Genomic DNA, 20855 nt, shown 5'->3' with positions numbered 1-20855 from the left:
CTCTCTGTGCCTCAGGCTATTGTGCAGAGTCTGAGAGTAAATAATGAGAAAATTAACTGTTTGGTTTTGTCGTTTTTTTGCCAGCTTGGTGTCTTTCCTGTTCCTCCAGTGAGTCCTGGTCCATGGCCTCTCTCTCCCCACAGCTGGGCACTAACATGCCTATTTCCTGGTCACTAAGAGGCAAATTTTTATAGGGACAGGGCATTTCCTTTTTTCCTGTCTTGAGACCCCAGCCTTAAAACATGAGAACTGACAGCAGTTTTCCAATTCCCTCCACCTACCACCTCCCTTGCCTCATGTCTCCTGATGCCAGTGTTACCGCATATAGCACAGTCCTTCCCAAATCTACTCTGCTCACGTGTCAGCGGCAGGCTTTTGCTAGAACATATATACAAACCTTCCCCTTCTCTTAGCTCTCTTCTTTCTTCTCCAGTCTAGAGGCCCAAAATCAAGACTTTTCTTTTTCAAATACGATCACTGCATTGAACCCATACAAGCAGGTACCACCTCCTCCTCTCCCTCCTGCATTCCCTATAAACTCACATTCTGGTGCTGTCCCTCACCTCTGGCGGGGAATATCCCACCCTCTCACACTCCAGGATCCGTAGCAATTTCTCTGCCTTGGCCCAGCTGCCACATCCTCTGGACATGTACCAGTGCTGCACAGAACAAGAGAGAAAGCTTGGAGACAGCTGCTGTGCCAAGCTCACCATTCCTGACCTGCTGACTGGAGGTAAGTACATGGCAGAAGTACTCACAGTGTATGCTAGATGGAAACCTGTGCTGCATCCCTATACAAACAGAAGCAGAGCCAGGACAACCTTTCCCTCCAACCAAGCTGCCTCGATGGAGTCTGGGTACGACCAGCTGTACCACAGTTCAGAGATCTTTGGTACAGGTGATTTACCTCTGGCCCTAAACTCAGGCAACAACAACAGGGCTCAAAAACAAAGCAGTTTCTTCAGAACGGTAAGATGGGAAGCACTGGGAAAATGTCTGACAGTACTTCAGCAGCAGTGTGCTCCTGTGGCTTAAAGACAAGGGCATGCTTGGGCGAGACCCAAACATGCACAGCCTTGTGGGATGCTCAGCACAAAGCATTTGAGAGGATTCTGGAGTTGTTTTTTATCCCACAAGTTGATATATAGCTAGGTCCTACAGGGAAAATAGCTGCCATGGCAGGAAAACCTTAAAAGGAATGTCTGAATTAGAACAGTGCAAGACGTGGTGTTCAGCTGTGAAAGGGGTCACGGTAGGTGAGCAGCTGTCCACAGCGAGATGACTAAGACTGTCTGCTATCCACTGGGTCTATACAGCTCCTGTCTCTCCTGACAAAACTGGATAGCTTCAATCTCTCTCTCTCCTGGTAAAATTAAGTTGCACTTCCTGAATAGTCTGGCCAAAAACCAGGATAATGGCCAAGTTATGCAAAGTGTATTTGTTTCTCCTAATAATATTTGATAAATGGATTAGCTGATTTAAACCAGTTCTCCTCTGAACAAATAAATTCATCTCTCTAGGTGAGGAGCTCTCACAGAAACTTTCACTCAGCCTATCATTACGACCACAGAGGTGTTTAGAGATGAGCAAGGAGCTGCACAAAGGCTGAACAGCAGCACAGGCAGGCTGCCATATTATGTAGCAGACCCAGGTCCCCTCTTCAAGGAGGGCTCCCACCTTTCTGATGCACATATCTGGGTATCATCCTCTCTTTCATGGTCATTTACCCAGGGCACAGCAAGGAGGCCTCCTGGTACTTCGCATCTGACGTGTGGTGCGCAAACATGCCAGCTTTGCAAAATCTGCTCCCAGCCTCCACTGCTCCGGTGAATTCTCCCTGCCATCTGGACCTTTTGCTTTATGTCTCAAGTCTCCTATATCTCCTGGCCACCACAGCGTGCAGACATGCTCTGTCACACCAATTTCAATCAAAGAGGTAAATCGGAAAAGCGGTCAGGATGCAAGAGAGACTTCCCAAGAAAATCTCAGTGAGTGGCAGTATGTGGGAAACTTTCATACAACACAGCAAATAGAGAAGAGACCAGGGTCCTGCAGAGCAAGTCTTAACTGCTACACACTGAGGGGAAAAATTAAGGGCAGCCCAAACTGATACAATTACTTTACCCCATGAAAGACATTTTTGTTCAAATCTGCATATGCCAAATGCTACAAAAAAGGCAGCACGGGGAGTCCTGGGGCTTTGCTCTGCAAACAAGAAGTTCGTTACAAAGAATGCGGTTTTAACTAAGCATCCTTAGCATGTCAGACTACCTGCCCCTCAATGCCATGAGATTCGCAGGAGGCTATGGCCAACAAGTCCTAGACAAACAGGAGCCATCCTCTTTTTCAGCGACCTTTGGTGCAACTTCATCTTAAGACCAAATCTAAAACGGATGTTAAGTGCTGTCACAGTCTCCACCTGCCAGGGCCAAGTTATGTTAATTGTTAAAACAAATCTGAGACCAGCTAAGGCTCTGTGGTTGTTATTGTGTTCAGAACTGTGGCCATTTGGGTTTACAGCCATGACGGAGTAAAACTGATTCTTCCTTCAGCTTGTCCTTAGACTGACAACTCTAATTAGCTATTAGCAGCCCAGGCACTGGGAAACGGAGTGAGCAATCCTAACGCCGTATCGCTGAGGACAGGGCTACGTGCACAAATACAAGCTCTAAGCAACTTAATCCCAGCCACAACACTGCTAGCGGAAAGTGTGTTGACAATCAGAAACAAAACGTTCTGCTCTTTTCGGGGGGGAGTGAGGGGGTTCTGTGTATCAATAAAAACACAGAAATAACCTGTATACTTTCAGTTTAGTCACACAAACCTCCATACAACAAATTAGGGGATAAAGAGGGAGGATTTCCATCAAAGTGAGACCAGAGATTGGGTCAGCCTTTGTTCACACACGTTGTTCGAGGTCATGACCATGACTACAAATGGTTCTCTTCTTTTTGCTAATGAAAGTCTCCAGGTTTGCAAACACTGAACTTGCAGAAGGCACAGTTTTCCCATGGCTTTGAATACTGACACACCTTTCCCAGAATATATGCTCATTCTTAAGCCTCTGATGGTTTAAAATGAACCAGAGCATCCCAGAGCTCTGGTTGGTATGAGAACCTGGGGTTTCACTCTCTTGAGAACAAGACCTGTACCATGTAGAACTGGGATCCTGAAGCACAAATGAAAGGGTGGGGAAGTCCCAGCCACTGCAAGGGTAGGAAAAAAAAAAGTCATGTTCTGCCCCCAAGTTAGGTCCTGAACTGCACTCCTCAGCTTGAAGGGGGTGTCAGGGTAGACTATGCTGATGAAAATTAAAATAAATAAATAAATAAAACAGTCACTACTAATAAATACACTCAGAAATGAAATCAGCCAAGTCTAAAATTCTTAGCAGATGGCTCCATACTCCCGCTCACATGGCCAAGCAGTAAGACAGATAAGCCAGCTCAGTCACAGACATGGGTCAGCTCTGGCCACAGTCTCATTTCTATTAGACTCCCTGCACATAGGCAAGGAGAGCCACAGGGAGCTCTCAGGAGCCAAAACCCAGTCCTAGCCACTCTGAAGAACCATCTCCATGCCAGGAGCATGTCTCAAGAATGCTTTTAATGGAGCAGTTAATATCCAAGCTTATGTTTCAGAGGTGACAGAGAACCAGCAAAGAGCACCAACACTGAGCAATGGCTTCAAGTTGATTGAAACAGCTTAATGCATTTCCATTTCCAGTTGTGCGGATCCAGCAATGCTTCTTACTTATTTACAGGATCACCCCCTTCCCCTCCTCCCTGCTCTTTTGTTTGCTACATACCCTGTTTCCTTGAAAATAAGACCTACCCTGAAAATAAGCCCTAGCATGATTTTTCAGGGTTTTTGAGGATGCTCAAAATATAAGCCCTACTCCAAAAATAAGCCCTAGCTACAGTCCATAAAAAAAGGCAATTTAAACAGTGTCCAGGCAGCTATCCATGTAAAAAAGTAATAAGTTTTAGAGCAAAAACTGATATAAGACCCTGTCTTATTTTGGGGAAAACAGGGTAGATAATGGGAGAAATTGATGCTGACTGTTCCTTACCTGATGTACAGCTTTGCCAATGGGTTCAGCAGGATTTTAAGGAGGAATGAGTCAACAGTGTGTGACCAGCAATGACATTTGCCAGCATGTGAGCTTGAATAGGAAAACATAACTATGCCCACTTGAACATTAGTTTAAATGACAAGGGCAACAGATGCCCCAGCAGGACATATTCTAGTTGCCTTCCAGATCTGGGCAGAGCCAGACCTGCTGGTCATGGCCCTAGACCAATACCTATGTCTAAGAATATGCAATGTCTCCTGAAGTCTTGTTCACCACAATAACTGCCCCTCCAAAGTGACTGTCAGTCTGCTTTCCTGATTACACCTCATATTCACTACACTTAGAAGATTAAAAAAAAACACAATAATCCACCTGCTGCTTAATGTGGCAAAATGCTACCTAAGGACAATAAGCCTAATCCTTTGGAGGCAAATCACAGACAATTGTGGACTACTATTTTGGATCCAGAAGGGGACAAATTTGCAGGCTATGTTATTCCAGAGAAGGAGACATTAAGGCTAATTCCTTTTCTAGTCTTTTCTCTTGCCAAGATCTCACTAGCTTTGTGACCCAAAGATTACAAACAGGATCATCTTTCAGAACTGACTCTCCAAAACAAGGCCAACTCTACATAAATATCCCCTCTTCCTTCTTCATTCCTTTCTTTGGGCACTTAGAGATGTCAAGACTTCTGCCAAAGACAAAAATGGCACCAGCAAAAGCCTGCTTATCCAATCATCAGAATTTGGTGAAGTTATTAACAACTCTCAATAGAGGAGACAGGGATGCTCTGCTACCAGGCTTTGGTGGTTATCCAGAGAGGGAGAACCCATTCAGGTGATCAAGCAAGGGCCAGAGATAGCAAGTAGTGAGTGCTGTGAGGGAGGATAAACCTGTCTGTGGGAAAATAATGGAGTAGATGTATCAAGGATTAGGTGGGATGTGGAGGGCAGGGTTGAGCTGGACTTTGAGTTGTCCAGCAGTTTATGACATGCTGTTCAGGACTGACAAGGCACCAGAGTTGACACCGTATCATTCAAACAGGATAATGTACCAGAACTGCAATTTACACCACACTGTTATACGAGGCTCTAACAGAGTAAATGTAATATCAACCATGATAAGACAGTTATCTCAAAGTTCAGTTCCAGAAACAGCTAGAGTTTAGAGTCACTACTAATCTTTGTAATTCACAGAAATCCTATTTCGTCCACGCTTTTAGGATACATGGCTAATACATTTTTGCAATGAGTTATGTACTTGCTAAATTTGTACCTAGGTAGCATCCGGCTCACTGATTCACACACATATACTTTCTTTCCTCCTTTCAAACATTTTGACTCAAAGGACAATTTGTATTCCAAAACCCAGAGTGCTGCATATTTTCAAGCCCAGTGTGTGCTCTACAGCCTTACGCTATCTCACCTATACAGTGTGACCCAGCCTTGATTTTTAAACCCACCTCTGCATAGGATTCATTTTTCTGCTGTGATTTTTCTTGAGCAAATACCTGGTTCTGAAAAACCCCTTGACAACAGCATTAGCAATAACACTGGTATCATTAACAACAGCATTCTGACCTTCCATTACTATTTTTATTTCGGGATTTCAAAGTGCTATGTTCATTATACCTCACAAATCCTTGGAGATGGGTCAGTTTTACTCCTATTTTGAAGTTACAAGAAAAGACAACAAGAAACTGTCACTCCAAGTGGGACCCAGATTCCCAGTGGTTCTGACAAGCCCAGTTTTTCACTCTAACCAGTATATAACCAATATATCCTAACCACAGAGCTATAAGGCTGCAAGGACTTTCATGAACTTATTCATCTTCCAGAGCTCTACAGTTTAGACCAAGAAGTCCAGGGAACAGACCATCCGGCCTGTCACAGAGCTGACGATAGACAATTACAGCTCAGAAGATAAAAGAAGAGCAACTTTTTCTGCTTGCAAATACAAAAAAAAAAAAAGTCCAAACACTTTTTTTCCTTTTTTTTTTTTTGACAGCGGACTTGTTCTTTTTTCCCTTCTCATTCTCTTTCCACAACTGCAGTCCAGTTGGCAAAGCCTATTTCTGTGTTAGTTTGTCACAATACAGCACTATATGCATAAGGGTGAGGGGAGAAAAAGAAAAGAGAAACACAGAAACAGCTTCTGACATCCAATCAGATCTGCTGTATTGATTTTGCAACTTTAGCTTTGGAGCAAACCAGAGAAACAACCACATTATCACCCAGAATTCGCTCTTCCCTCGAGTGAGCCGGTTCAAAAGGAGCTCACACCGACACATGACCAGGCACGCCTGCCCGCACACACACTCCTGCATGCACGCCTGTGTGGACACACAGCCCACCTAAAAATGGGGTGTCCTGGGAAGCAGGGGCTGGGGGATGCAGAGGAAGCATTCATCACAGAGGCTGCAGAAGCCACATGATCCCCATTTCTGACAAGATGAGAATTCCAGATCATGCCACCAGACTAATGAGCTAGCCACGTGGGAGAGCAGCGTTTCAATTAACCACAGCAGCCCCTGCTGTGGCACCCACCTCCTTCCAAATGTGCAGACAAGGAGGAGAGAGACAAACAGGGACTGTGGTGTTTGCTGGGTTTTCATGTGTGTGTGAGGGGAAAGCAGTTAGCCTATAAAGGGAACAAGGGCAATTCTTGCCCTACTTTCTTGGTTCGCAGCTTGTTTTTCATGCTGATGGAAGGAGCAAATTGACAGCCCCGAAACCAAAGCTGTCTGCTCAGGCACAGAACAGGCAGTGCTACCGTAAGCTCCTTCCACAGTGTCTGGGGAGGAGGCAGTAGTGCAGGTGCACAAACACTCAGTATGCTCCCAGCTCCAACTAAGGGTGCATAGAACTGATGGAAAACAGAAGAGGTCCATTTGGGTGGGTTGCTGCATGGACCATGTCACCGTCACTTGGGCAAGATCACAATAAAGTATTGCTTGGCCTTGGGAAGAGCTGTAGGAAGACTATCTTTACACAGGAACTCATCACATCCTTGCCTTCTTGTGGCTCACATCAAAGGCTCTGCCCCAGAACAGATTCTGCTCATACCTACCGTCTTTCTTGTATGGGGAATCATGTCCTGCTTACGATTCAAGGCTGTGATCAACCTCCAGGCCACCTAGTAAACCTGAATTCATCATAGGTTTGGCACTGCTGCTCCCTCTGCAGGGGCAAAGAGGGTCAGCGAGGACCACACAGCTTTCAAACACCAACACCAAACAGGACGCCAGCAGGTCTGATGGATCTTTGCTCCTGAGTGACATTTTGCTGCATCTCCTATCAGTTCCTGGGGTGACCAGGAGTCACCCCTCCTGCCATGTCCTGCCATGCCCCATATGCCTGACACAGCCCGTCTTCCAAAGCAGCTTAAACTAAGATGTACATTTCTACCCTGCTTAAGGGAAGCTTCTCCACATACTTACCTGCATGGAAATCTGCACACATTTCTCTGTCCCTGTACTGTAATTTAATTCCTGCCATGCTCCTGAATGGACAGACATAATTTTAGAAGAGGATCTTAGAATATTCAAAGTGCCTGCAAGATTTTGCACACCTTCATTACCGCTGCATTCACAGCAGCTCACATCTGTGAGCATAAGTGTCTGGTCGGCTTCAACCAGGTTGTCCGCTCCCATCCCACTCCTCTTCTTCCCAGGGAGCCATCCCGGGAGGTGCACTGCAACATGTCTAATGAGCACTGCTGTGCTGTGCTTGGAGGCTCGTCAGTCACAGCCCAGAGGCAGTGTGCCAAGGTGAATATTAACCTGCTCCATACCTATCCCATGCCTGCCAGATCCACGCTGCTCAGAAGACTCTACAGGAGTTCAGCCATTGTGCTGTCCCAATGGGACGAGGTCTGCGGGAAGGGCTATTCCTACAGCCACAGCTCCTTCCAGACCATGGCATTTAACCCAGCTTCCTTCTCCATGTCTGAGTCAAAGTCTTGAAGGAGAGAGCACAGACCCCCATGCATCAAAACACACCTCAACAGCATGGGAGCTGAGCAGGCACTCACTCCTCTGGAGGGAGAAACCACTAAAGGGAAAGGATGGAGACAGTCACCCAATGCAGACACCAGCAGCATCCCTCCCTCTATATTCTCCTATATGAAGAGATATCACCTTCAAGCAGGGCTGGGAGCATCACCCATTGCTGAAACCATTCAATACACCACATGCTAAGAATCAGTTTTCCATTACTCACAGCTGTACTGCATGGAAACCATTTGGGATTACGCAGTCCATATTAGGGTCTGCATAACGCTGCTTTTCAGGATAAATGGTTCAGGCATGTTGAGAAATAACAGCTAGGGTAACTAAGTTGAAGCAAAGGTTGTGGGGTGGAAACAATCTCACTAACATTCATTCACTACCTTTTGAGCTTACAATCCTGCTAACGTACCCTGAAGGTATTTTACATATATGTAATGCACACAAACACACACCTGTAAAACTGTTGTTCTGCACTCATCCACTGGTAGGGTAAAGGAAAGCATTACGTACAAACACACACAACACCTCTCCTTTCCACTTGCAACACGCTGGCCATACGGTATATCCTGCCCTCAGCCTTGTGTAGCCAAGGCAATTAAACACAAGCTGTTCAAAGGTCTCCAGACAAAAGAGATGTGTCTGTTCAGCCCAGTAAGAAAGGTCAACTCTGCGTGAAAGCAGTACTAAGCGTGTCAACCCTGCTCAGCCCACAGGCTTTCGTGCACACAGGCACTCAGGCAGGTGCTCCAGTACTGTATGGTTGTACTCACACTGCACGTTGAGCTGCACCAAGGCTTCTCGGGGTCTGATGTTAAAGCCATTGTACCTGGCTGTCTGACACTTATAGGTCCCGCTCATTTCTCGGCTCACGCTCTCCAGGCGCAGCTTCCCATCGTATGTCTCCATCGTCATCATTCCTGAAGGCATGGGGGTTTCCTTATCTACCCGGGACCAGATGATGGGTGGCTTGGGCTTCCCTCGAACCTCACACTGTAGCTCAGCCCTGGAGCCCTCCCGGACGGTGATGGTGGACTGACCCTTAGGGACACTGATGGTTGGTGGCACTAAAAGGGAGACAGGAAAGGAATAATTTTACACTTAGTATCCAGCAAGCAAGGAACATTCTCAAGATGCTTATGTTCAGGTCACACCAGCCATAAAGCCCAAAGGATTCCATTTGACCCAGTGCAACTCCTGTGGGAACATACTGCTCATGTAAGTCATCCTACATGATGTCTGGAGCTGTGGGGTACCAAGGAAGATTTAGCAATGTTATCTCGATGCCAACAGCAAGTACCAGCTGTACTGCGACTTTCTCTCAGCTCCTACCCCTCTGTTTGCAAAATGCTTTCCAGCAGCAGAGCTAGCACAGATGAACCCATGGGTAAAAGCACATTTGATCCATTTCTCCATTTCTGGTCAGCAAATTTCCAAATGGCACTGCAGTCTTTTGGCCAAGAAATAGAAATTGTATCTGCCAAGGTATCTAGTTCCCTTACACAGGTCAGACTGAAACCAAGATATATAGGATTAGTGCTTGTAGATCACATCTCCAGCCTTATCAGACATTCAGGATCTCTGTTCGCTCCTAACCAACAGCAAGGAGCCAGCTCTGTTAAGTGTCTTTGCTTACTTTACACTGAAATTTACAGTGCACTGGTTATGTCTGGCCTCCTTTCCAGGCCAGGCTGGGAACAGCTCACCCAGTAGAACTGCTGGTGAACCACGGCTAGAGCAGGAGGCACAGTAACACTCAAAAAATAGCCACCTATACACTGACAAAGCTTTGCTGATTAACAAAGCTCACAAGAAACCCAATGGCTACAGCTAAAGGGAGTAGAGGTGCCAGTGGGGAGAGGTTTGTTTTTCACATCCCCAACTCCACCAAGAAGCCAGGAAGGGGATGTTTGTGCTAAAACCTGTGTAATACTGGCATTTGTATTAGGCTTCAGAGTTAACAGTTCTATGGAGGTAAATACGGTCACAATCATTTTCTGAAAACTCCTTTTTCAGCCCTTCCTGCTGACAGTGGTGACACTTGGATTGACACTTCCATAACTGCAAGGGCCATGTACTTTGTTTCCATTTAAATCAAAGTTTAGAACTACGGAGGCTGTAACAAGCTGGTCTGACCGATGTTAGCTCAATTCAGCTCCAGAAAGGAGTGTGTGCTACAGTAATTGCACACTTTACAACCCACAGCTGCTTTAAGAGCAAATTTAGGATGCCTCCAGCACAGCCTGCCTCTGCAGTAACCTCCCTATGCAAGAGGGAGGCCACATTTTCAATTTACAGGTCTCCTGTGGGCTGGGGAATCTCATCACACCCTGTCCCGCACTGTGTAAAGGGACGACAGCACTCTTGGCACCCAGCACTGCTGGCAGCCTCTCACCTGGTGAGAGGCAATCTTCTCCATGGGGAAAAGCTCTAGATTGCATTTGAAGATTTTTCTTCTAATTAAAGCTATCTCCTCAGAGCCTCTCATTGGAGGCAGACACTTTGGTGAGCTCAGGTTTTGCGCAGTGGGGAAACATGGACCCGTTGCTGCTGTCCTCCTGCTCTGACCCTGCACTCTGGGGAAGTCCACTGAGTTTTCACGTCAGAACCACACATTGGAGGTGGCTCATGTCTGTTCATGGGGATGCCACATGTTAGATGGTCTCAGCGGCCGTATGGAGAGCAGCCCCATTGGAGACGCCTGGTTTCACTCCCTGAGTCACAAAGCAGTCCTGCTGGCCCAGGTTGCCAAAGAGAGGCATCTAAACAGCCGGGCCGCCCTCCTGCCCTTACCAAGCATCCACATAGGCATGTGGGGCTCATCCTCCACAAACTGGGCCAGAAGACAGAGCAACTTGCCACCACAGAAATCTCTTTTGAAGCCGTGGCCAGTTGGCTCTTGGACCAACACCTCCGCCAACAGACACTGCCCAGCCTTTTGATGGCATCTCCCAGCCCTTGGCCACCTCCTATCCTTGCAGTCTTAAACACAATTGCACTCTGCCATCTAGTGATCTTGGGCAAAAAGGATTGCACCTGGAGGCAGCAGCCACATGGGGCCAGGAGAGCTGGCTTTGCACCAGGATTAAGGGGCTCCCCAGGTTTTGATGCCTGCTGGCACAGAGAGAGAGCCCTACTTGCCAGTGCTGCCAACAGAAGGGACGCACCACCCTTTGGTTTTTTGTGGGTCCATGGCAGAGTCTGGGTTCAGTCTCCAGGCTGCTAATGAGCACTGGGCATGGTCCCATTTGGGGCAGGCTGGCCCCACTGTTTCTGCTGGGGGACAAGGGCTTCCCAAAGCATCAAAAGCAGTCACAGCATCTTCTGCTGAGGGAGGGGGTGAAGTGAGCAATGTCGAGAGTCAAGACTGGGACCAGTCTGATCAATGGATCCAACACAACCAGGGACTAAGAAAAAATGTTCGGTGAAGGTTCAGGACAAAATCTGTGACCAGCTGGCCCCCTCAGGAATCCTTATCAGATTACTGGCCCAAAGCTGCTTTGTGCTGAACTGTCAAGGTCCTGGAAAGGCAGTAAGATGACATGATGTAATGGAGAGCAGAGCTGGACCCACCACTCCCCCAGAAGCAAAAAGGCAGCCCTGAAGACCCTGCATTTCAGTCCCCAAGGTGACTGACAAACACATGTACAAATTAGTCCTCTCTTCAGCAAGCCATGGGGTGAAGCTTTGACTCTGATTTTAAAGGGGGGGCATTTATAATACCTGGACTCCTACAGAGAGTGCCTAAGACAGATTGCAATTGCAATCCAGTAAACATTGAAGCTCTTCACACAATTTGCTGTGACAAATGATACCAATCTCCAAGTAGCTTTCTTTCTCTTTTTTTTTTCCCCTTCTGAGCAAAAGGACATTTGAAATTCGGTGAAATACCAGACCCTCTTACTTCTTTCTCAATTTGGAGCTTTCTTTGAGCCATCACACTCTAGACTTGCCTCTGTAGCTTTGACTGGGCTGCACTCGGGACTTTTCATAGGGAGAAAACATGAAGGAAGATGTGCTTGCTGCACAACACATCTGGCAGAGGATCTGTAACTATTACTTATCTCTAGTCTCAGCCCAATGCTTGTCTGAGGATACGATACTTTTTCCCACTGGGATTCAAGACAGTCATGTGAGGCCCTTCAAAAAAGCCAGAGGGATGGTGGTGAGGGGCAGCTAGTGATGCCAACCACTCCCCTGAGGTCCCCACCTGCCACAGAGAGGCTCACCTGTCTCTGAGGAGATGTTCACCTCCACACTGAGGTCAGGAATGGGTGCTCCCTGGAAGGTAGCCATGCACAGGTAGGTGCCATAGTCACTGAATCTCAGGTCAATAATCTCCAAGCTGCAGGTCACAGGTGGAAGCTCGGGGTCATTCCGGGTGATGAGCAACCGGTCTGAGAACCTGGCTGGTTTCCCATTCTTGTACCAGGAATAGACAACCTTCTCCTGGGGGACAGCATCTACATGGCATGAGAGCTTCAAGTCCTGCCCTAACTGGATGGTTTCACTCTCTTTGATCACATCAGGGGTGATTTGAAACGTGGCATTCTTCATGGCTGGGATGAACACAAGTGCAAAACCAGTTAGGGACAGCCAAGTGTCTTGCATGGGACAGGACAACAGCTCTTTGCTCCTCGGGAAGACAATACGTCCATGCAAAATCTGTCCAAAGACCTCCCACGGTTAGGTTCCCACAAAATATTCCCAGGGGCTCACATCTAGCAGGCTGGGACCATTCTCCACCCCAGGACAGTGCTATAGCCCAGGACAAAGCTGCAAGCAGTGCTAGCACAGCTGTTGGTCTGGGAGCACACAAGCTTGCAGAGCCATTTCTGCAGAGTAGTAATTGCTGCTAAGTATCACCTTCACCCTCAGCTGTGCAAGAGAAGCCAGGAGAAATACAAATCTACCCCCTCCACTCTGAAAACCCATGCTCTGAGAAAAAGAGCAACTTACACCGCACTAGCAGGTTCACTGTCTTCTTTGCTGGGTTCCCCACATTGTTGATGGCTGTGCAGTTGTAGTAGCCCGAGTCCTCCACACGGATCCTCCAGATGGTGAGGTTGCCTCCTTGCACAAGGCTACTGGGAGGCATTGGGCCAGGAGAGTGAGACCAAACCACCTCTGGCTGTGGATCACCACCCGTCAGAGAGCACTGCATAGTGATGTTGTCACCAGGGTTGACCACCAGCGTCTCATTGACAGACAGCTTCAGAGCAGGTGGGGCTGGAAGGGGACAAAGAGGGACACTTCTGAGCTTGAAAATTACCCATCCACTTGCCTGTACACAGCTTCATACTTGCTAGGATTTGTTCTTGGAGATGGCTGGTTTGAGTAGGGACAGCTGGAACAATCCATGAATTCATTACAAATACAAGATGTTTGTGAACCTAAAGCATGATCATTATCATTTCTTTGAGTTAGAGCGTTCTGTTCTGTTATGGTTCAGAAACACTGCAGGCAGGACCTCACACCATCCCAGAATGGAGGTCATACCTAAACCACTCCATCACTAGTGCTTAGGATTGTGGCACAAGCTAGGTATGATATTTTATCAGTGTTCAGTGCAGGTTCTCAAGGGCTTAGGACTCAGGTCAGAAGAAAAATCTGAACAGCCTCCTTTTGCAGAAGAAGGGGTAATCAGAGAAAATCTGGCAACGGAAAACCCAAGGCTAGAGGCTTCTTGACTCCTGAGGCAAGCAACTGCATCATAGCAGAAGGGCAATGGAAAGCCACTCTAGTCCTGCCCTGCTTACCTGCGCGGCAACCAGCCCACTCCTCTGCAGACACCTCAGTGCCTCCTGCTCTCCCTGTGTGTAACTCCCCTGACTCTAGGCAGGCCCTGCAGAAGCAGCCCTGGAGAGAAGGCTTGACTGGTAGCTCCTGTTACAGCACCTGTTTTCCCCTTGCTGCAACAGTATTGTATGAGTCCCAGTTAGTCTGCTTATGCCTTGGACAGAAATAGCAGAATGGACTGAGCCCTGAGAATGAAAAGGAAAAAAAAAGGCAGGAGAACAGAAGATTCAGTGTCACAAGGCACAGGAAGCTGCAGCCATGGATTTAATTTGGCATCTCAGGACCTGAAACAAAGCATGTTGGGAAGCTCCCTGGGATGTCTGTGTTTGCTGGATGGTTCTCACAGTCCCAAGGGAAGGTCAGGCAGAGCACCAGGTCCATGCCCAGACACAGCCTGCTCCTTCTGCCTGACCACCAGAGCTCCACCTTGATGGAGAGGTGAAGGAGAAAGGACAGGCTCAAAGAAGCCTGCTTGAAACCAACAGCTGTTTGTGTTCAAGGACAGTTGGGATTAAACCACTTCTCCCACAGAGTTGTCACTTCAAGAAGGAGTTTTGGGGAAGGTTTATCATTTAAAAAAGGACCTCAGCTATCATAAAATATGCCTGTCCACTTCTCACACCCACCTAAACGTCTTTGAGAGGCAAAGCCTTTGCCATGCAGCTGGCCCTTGCAGCTCAGAGCCTGACACAGAGGACCAGGACTTGTCTGCACCACAACAGATCATGACCAGCAGCTCTGCACCTACTCCTAACCTACTTCACCTCCTTCGCCTCCAGAGGTGTCAAATATACTTTTCTATAGACCAAGTAACAGGGATTGTCTCTCATGTACATCTGAACAACTAGGACTGATTCAAAATGTCTAAACAACATCTCCTTTGAACACCCTAGTACCTGTTTTTTTCTTTATTTTACTTCTGCGCCCTTCTCACTACATGGCACACCAGCAACTGATCCAAAAACCTTCCCTTTGTATTCTTTATTTCATCCCATGAAAAGCCTTTTAAAGCCCTTGTCAGCATCATCACTGGTTCCATCCAGATGCAGCTGAGAAAGTAGCAATCCCCAGCACAAAGGCAGGGAGTATGTTTTAAGTAACAGCCATAATAATGCAAAATAAGACATTGTTCCATATTCATGAAGCCTGATTTAACAGCATCATTATTTCTGCCTCTTCTCTCCCTGGACCTAGCGTTAATGAGCTGTGCTGGATTTGTGTTGGATCTCTGAATTACAGCCCATACAAACAGGGCAAGGAGGACTACTCACTCCTCAGAACCAACACCATAATTTAACAGCGCAACTACTGCTATGCTGGAATATTGCTTTGATGCATTGAGTCAAATGTCCTCTCCCTGGCCACAGTGCATGCTATTTGTTGATCTCTTCTCCCAAGTAGCAAGTAATAGGACAAGAGGAAATGGCCTCAAGTTGTGCTGGGGAGGTTTAGATTGGATATTAGGAAAATATTCTTCATGGAAAGGGTTGTCAGGCACTGGAACAGGCTGCCCAGGGAAGTGGTGGAGTCACCATCCCTGGAGGTGTTTAAAAGGAGTTTAGACGAGGTTCTTAGGGACATGGTTTAGTGACAGTGTTAGGTTATGTTATGGCTGGACTCGATGATCCTGAGAGTGATTTCCAATTGAAATGATGCTATGATTCTGTTTGTGCCAGAGGTGGCCAGCTGTGCCTAAGGAAGAAAGTGAGTGCTCTGCCACCTGCACTGGCCATTTTGAGGACAGTGGCTGAAGTTTTTGAATTTCAGGAGACCACAGCCCACACTCAGAGCTCTTGACAGGTCTCTTTGCTGGAGTCTTATAAACAGTGTGCAAGAGTTAAGGCACGCTAATCGGCAAAGGAAGGATTTGCACAGCCTCTCCAAGCTTTAGGTGATTTCATGAGATGCCATGAAGCCCAGGAATGCAATATCCCAACTCACCACGGTCAGGCAGGACACACTTCTGTCACTAACAGTCTGTCAGCTGAGTGTAGCTGACATCAAACAGTTGTTCCTGCCCTCTGACACTGAGCTGGTCTCAGGTTCTCAGGTTCACAGGGCACAGGCAAACTGACAGATGCAATATCTTGCTTGGGAGTCTCCATCCATCCCTGACAGAGCCACAGAAAGGCTGAGACCAGCCTATGTCCAGAAAGTAGATGTCAGAGTTGGGGAGCACAAGCCAGAGGTCCTGCAGGCTCTGGTTAAGATTCAGGGCTGTGGCAGCATTTGATGTGCTGATCAACACTCACCTTGCCCAGTTCTGGGCAAGGCAACATGGAAGAAAAGTGACATGCTGGTGCAAGCACTGCCTCCAGGCAGGCTGTATGTGCATACAAGAGGGAGGCAGGGAAATGGCATAGCTGTCACCCACACAGCTCCAGGCAGCAAACTCCCATGATGTGCCCCAAAATGGAGCCCTGGCTGTGGCAGCCTTCGTGGGCTCCCGTTCCCACTCCTGTCAGCAGACAGAGGTTAACAGTCTGCAGACATTGTTATGCAGGAGATGAATCTCATTTATTTGTAACCTGTGGCAATTCCTTTTGTTCTTGGCTCAGAAAACCTGCTGGCGGAGTCTGCCGAGCAGCACGGGGACCATTAAAAACAAAGAGTCGCTTTCAATTCCCTTTGAAGTCCAATTTGCTGCAGTAAAACTGCAGGAGAATTAACCAGCTGGGCTGCTTAATTTCACAGAAATCGAGAAAAGAGGAAAGCGTCAGGTTGACCCTGCCGGAGCAGGTGACGATAACCTGGCGCTGAGCTGGTCCTGTGGCTCTGCAGACCAAACCTGCTGCTCTAGAGCCACACAACAGCAGCAGGACAGAGGAGGAGCAGGGGAAATCTCCTTCTCATTACAGCTGCAGACCAAGAACGCATCCCATCCTGCAAGGGCCAAGCTGCTGACACACAGCTCAGGAGAAGCACAGCTCCTTGCCTGAGACTACAATTTGCCCAAAGGCAAATCCTGCCAGAGAAGCCAAAGTGAGCCAGCCGAGGAACAGCACACAAACTGGGAAGAGAAGATTCCCCTGGCCCGACGTGACCTCACCCACCAACTCCCCTCTAGGTCTGTAGTTCTTTGGTCTATAAATATTTAAGAGACTGATTTCCATGCTCCTCAGCAGCCTTTGGGCGAAGCTGCTCAGGATTCTGGGGACAGCCAAGGCTACGGAGGCTGCTAAAACACGAGCGCAAAAGAGAAAGAAAAGACCTCCCCAAAAAAAGGAGAGAATTAAAGATTTTTCTTTTAAATGTTTTCACTTCTATGCACAATACTACCTACAGGGCAAGTAAGCCACATAATATTTCATGTTAAATACACTTGTGTTATTCAATACAAACACTGCTCACACCGCAATGCCAGCTTCACTTTCACTGCCAGTTTCTAATGTAATTTGCCCAGGACACATTTTCTATGGCCCCTTTGAGCTTTCAGTGTCAGAGTCCACTGTTAACTATGTATAAATAGGCATCTATAACTAAAAAACAGGAAAAAAACCCTAGATATGTGTGTTATGCGGTCCAGGTTCAGAGCTTAGGTAAGTACTTAAGAAGTTGGTGTAAATTCACCCATATGACTGTGTTCTGGTCTTGCTAAAACCTGAAAATATGTCTTTCTCACTCAGTAATAGGGCTGGACTGAAAAGAAGAATAGTTTCCCTGTGCTTGGGCTGGCAGGCGGGAGTGGACATGAAGAGAAATTCGATTTTCTAACTCTTCAGAGGTAAAGACACAACAGGGAGGAAGAGCTGTATGAGATAACTTTCTTCATCATGAGCACAAGATAAGTTTATAAAGGGAATATTCCAGCATTCGCTACAGTCTCATCCTGAGAGAAATTCAGGCAGCGGTGTGAGATGCTCAAGACACGTTCAGAGTTCTTACTACGCAGAGAATATTTTTTTTCTGACATAAGCCATAGTTCACTTTCTTAAGCTCATTATTTTTCTTCTTTCTATATAAAATGAACTAACTACTGTTCGGCACCTTGGGCTCACGTCAGATCAATAAACATAATTTATACAGTATCAACAATAGCCCATCAACAGTTGGCAACATCAAAAGAGTTCTGTTTCCACTACGCAAAGATGACACAAGGGATGCAGACTGCTTTGTGTTACATTAGAGAGGTGAATAATTCAAACAACTACAATGCCTTTCTTTCTGATCATGGAATACTCAAGGGCTGGAAGTGATTTCTTGACGTTTACTTATTGTTTGAAACTATTCAATACATGTAGGGGCTTTGTGGGTGGGTTTGTTTTTGTGGGTGCGGTTTTGGGTTTGTTTGTTTGTTTTTTCCCATGGACAGGTTGAAATCAGGTCCTTGCAAGTATTCGGTACATGATAGTTACCAGTTAGTTAGTGCTGGTCAAAGCAAGAGGCACCAAACTGATTCTGTTCACAACTGGAGGCGCACTCAAGTACTGCCAGTATAAATAGCAGTGTAAAATTTATTTATTGGGAAGGCACTGGAGATATTTGCTTTCCATAAACGTCGGCACCAGCGGAGCCCATTAGCGGGGAGGTGCTGAGAGTGCATCCTGGCAAACCAGGCCAGAGTCACACAGGAATGAATTATTTGTAAGAACTCCTGCAGCATCTGCCCCACTCTGGACTGTATTGAATCTATTTTTAAAGTCACTTAGAATGCTAAATAAATAAAACAGTGTCTGGATTAAAAACTACATAGTGCCTCAACACCTACATGTAGTTTGTTTTAATGATCTCATGGCAGGGCTGGCCAACGCACTGGCTGTAGGCAGAGCTACAAGAAAATAGAGCATCCCCGTCCACGAAACTTCTGCATGAATTATTTGTAATCCCAGCAGCCATGTACATGAATGTGAGGTGCTGCAGGCCCTGGACAGGGTGCTGTGTTCCCCTCCCGCAGGGGTAATGGCTGTTGAGCAGGCAAGGGGGCAGAGGGCTGTGGGGACCCTCTGTGTCCCCTCTTACCTGTGGTGTTTGTGAGCTGGAAGGTGATGGATTTGTCAGGGATGCTGCAGACATTGCGGACGGACACCTGACACGTGTAGCTGGCGTAATCTTGGGGCCGCAGGTTCTTCAGCTTCAGGACTTTGGTTTCACCCTGGAAGTTGTGGGAAAAAAGGGAGGAAAGAAAAGACACAGGTGTACCAAAGCACATCTCATCACTGCAAGTCCATAATCTGTCCCAAGGTTTACAGATTGCCAGCAGCTTCCATCAAGACCTCAAGGAACTGTGCAGACTCTAAGCCCCCCTAGCTATATATGAAGGTGACATAAAATGTTTGCAGTGGTAACTAACTCTACCTCCAGGATTTCTCAAAACACCCAGCAACTGACTGACATTTAACCTGAAAGCACTGCCAAAGAAGTCTAGGCATAATTTTTCATCAACTGCCATCTGAGTCATCTTGCTGAACTTGAAAAATCTTAAATGTCCAAGAACAGAGCCCGAGATCTCACACTGAGAGGTTGGTAGGAATCCAAGGGACATCACCGAGGTCTCAACATTGCAAAACCAACGTAAATCAGAGCAGATTCAGGCATTAATGCTGGCTTAAATACGCCAAGTTCAACAGTTATGCTGTAAAAATTTGCAGTACAAGGGTGTGGCAGGATGCAAACCCCCCCTCTCGCCCCCTCCCTCTTTCAGTATGGAAGGAGCAGGCACATCTCCCTCTCTCTCTGCTGTTTGAGGCTAACAGTTTCTTTTGTTTGGCCCCAGAGCACCCTGGTCAGGGCCATTAGAAGAAGGGAGTGCCGAGGCGCCAGGGAGCCGCTGGGCACCTGCGGCCAGTGTGGGGGATGTTTGGAGGCTTCAGGGGCACCCCACAGCCAGGGTGGGGGTGCAGAGAAGCTTTTAGAATGCCCACAGTCAGATCCGATCAGCCAATATAAAAAACGGGACTCTTGTCGAGACTCTGCCCATTGTCGCCGGTCTCTCGGAGCACGAGCGAGATGCTGCCACCGAGAGCCCCTCTCCCCAGGATGGAGACTCCGCTTGCCTTGCCGCCACGGGTGTGAGTAAAATTACTTCTCGCAGGATTGCGAGTATATTTATACTTTCCACACACATATACACGTGTAACTTTCCGTGCTCAATATGAGCACGTGTAAAATTAATCCTTGCATAATCGTGGGTGTATTTTTCTCCCGTGTTTCCACATAAGCACGTGTAACTTTCCATGCTTAATATGAGCACGTGTATAAATTATTTCCTCGCACAATCGCGAGTGTATTTTCCTCCCGCGCTTCCACATAAGCATGTGTAATAATCTGTGCACATTTGCACGTGTATTAACCCTCGCAGGATTGCCAGTGTATTATAAATTTACCCTCGCAGAATCGTGAGTGTACACTTTCCGTACTCACTAAAAGTACGTGTATCTCTTTAAAATAATCCCACACTGTGTTTAGCCAAGTGTGTACTCCTCCTGGACTCAGGGGCGGCTTCAGCATTGTTTTGGGTGAAGCCATGTGCATGCATACTGTGGACCGCCTGTTGTATTAGTTGCTGCCCCTTAATAATATTCCTCAACTGATATCTGAACCTGTATTTAAGTCACTTTTGGAGTGCTAAAGCCCTGTTTCTCACTGGCTTAATAGAAGTTGTTTTGGATCCTGTTGTCCCTTAAACTAACCTCGAGGTGCCTCCGTGACAAAAGGGAAAAAAGATAATTCAGATAAATACTCAAAGAACTCCCCAAAACTTTCTGATCTCTGTTCTCCAGACTTTAATCTCATTTATGCTGGTGTAAAACCAGAGTGACTGCACAGACTTTGATAGCCTTTTCTCATACTATGGTAATAAACAACAAAATCACTCCATGGCACTCCATTAGTTACTGGCTTGTTATAGAAACAGAATCAAGTTGTTAAATTAGCAATAGATGCGTCCTGTAGATTTTTATTTATGGAATGCGGAAAGCTCTGAGATGCATCCTGTGGTTTGCACACCCTGCAACTCATATGTCTTTCATGACAACT

General features: G+C 46.9%; 1 protein-coding gene across 5 annotated transcripts in view; it reads right to left on the bottom strand.

Moving 5' to 3' along the window:
• MDGA1 (MAM domain containing glycosylphosphatidylinositol anchor 1) overlaps nucleotides 1–20855 on the bottom strand; it is a 151458-nt gene that overhangs the window by 73373 nt on the left and 57230 nt on the right. For all 5 annotated transcript variants that reach the window (XR_011738280.1, XR_011738281.1, XM_071806126.1 and 2 more), the window contains 4 exons: nucleotides 18840–18972; nucleotides 13041–13310; nucleotides 12311–12640; nucleotides 8855–9148 (listed from right to left, as the gene is read on the bottom strand). Coding sequence is in view for 3 of the 5 variants with exons in the window: in XM_071806126.1 (XP_071662227.1) it covers nucleotides 8855–9148; nucleotides 12311–12640; nucleotides 13041–13310; nucleotides 18840–18972 (1027 nt within the window). In the remaining 2 variants the exon portion in view is untranslated. The remainder of the gene's footprint in view (nucleotides 1–8854; nucleotides 9149–12310; nucleotides 12641–13040; nucleotides 13311–18839; nucleotides 18973–20855) is intronic.

The sequence above is a fragment of the Patagioenas fasciata genome, chromosome 3 (assembly GCF_037038585.1).
Source record: "Patagioenas fasciata isolate bPatFas1 chromosome 3, bPatFas1.hap1, whole genome shotgun sequence".
Lineage (NCBI taxonomy): Eukaryota > Metazoa > Chordata > Aves > Columbiformes > Columbidae > Patagioenas > Patagioenas fasciata.
This window is presented reverse-complemented; position numbering and strand designations above follow the sequence as displayed.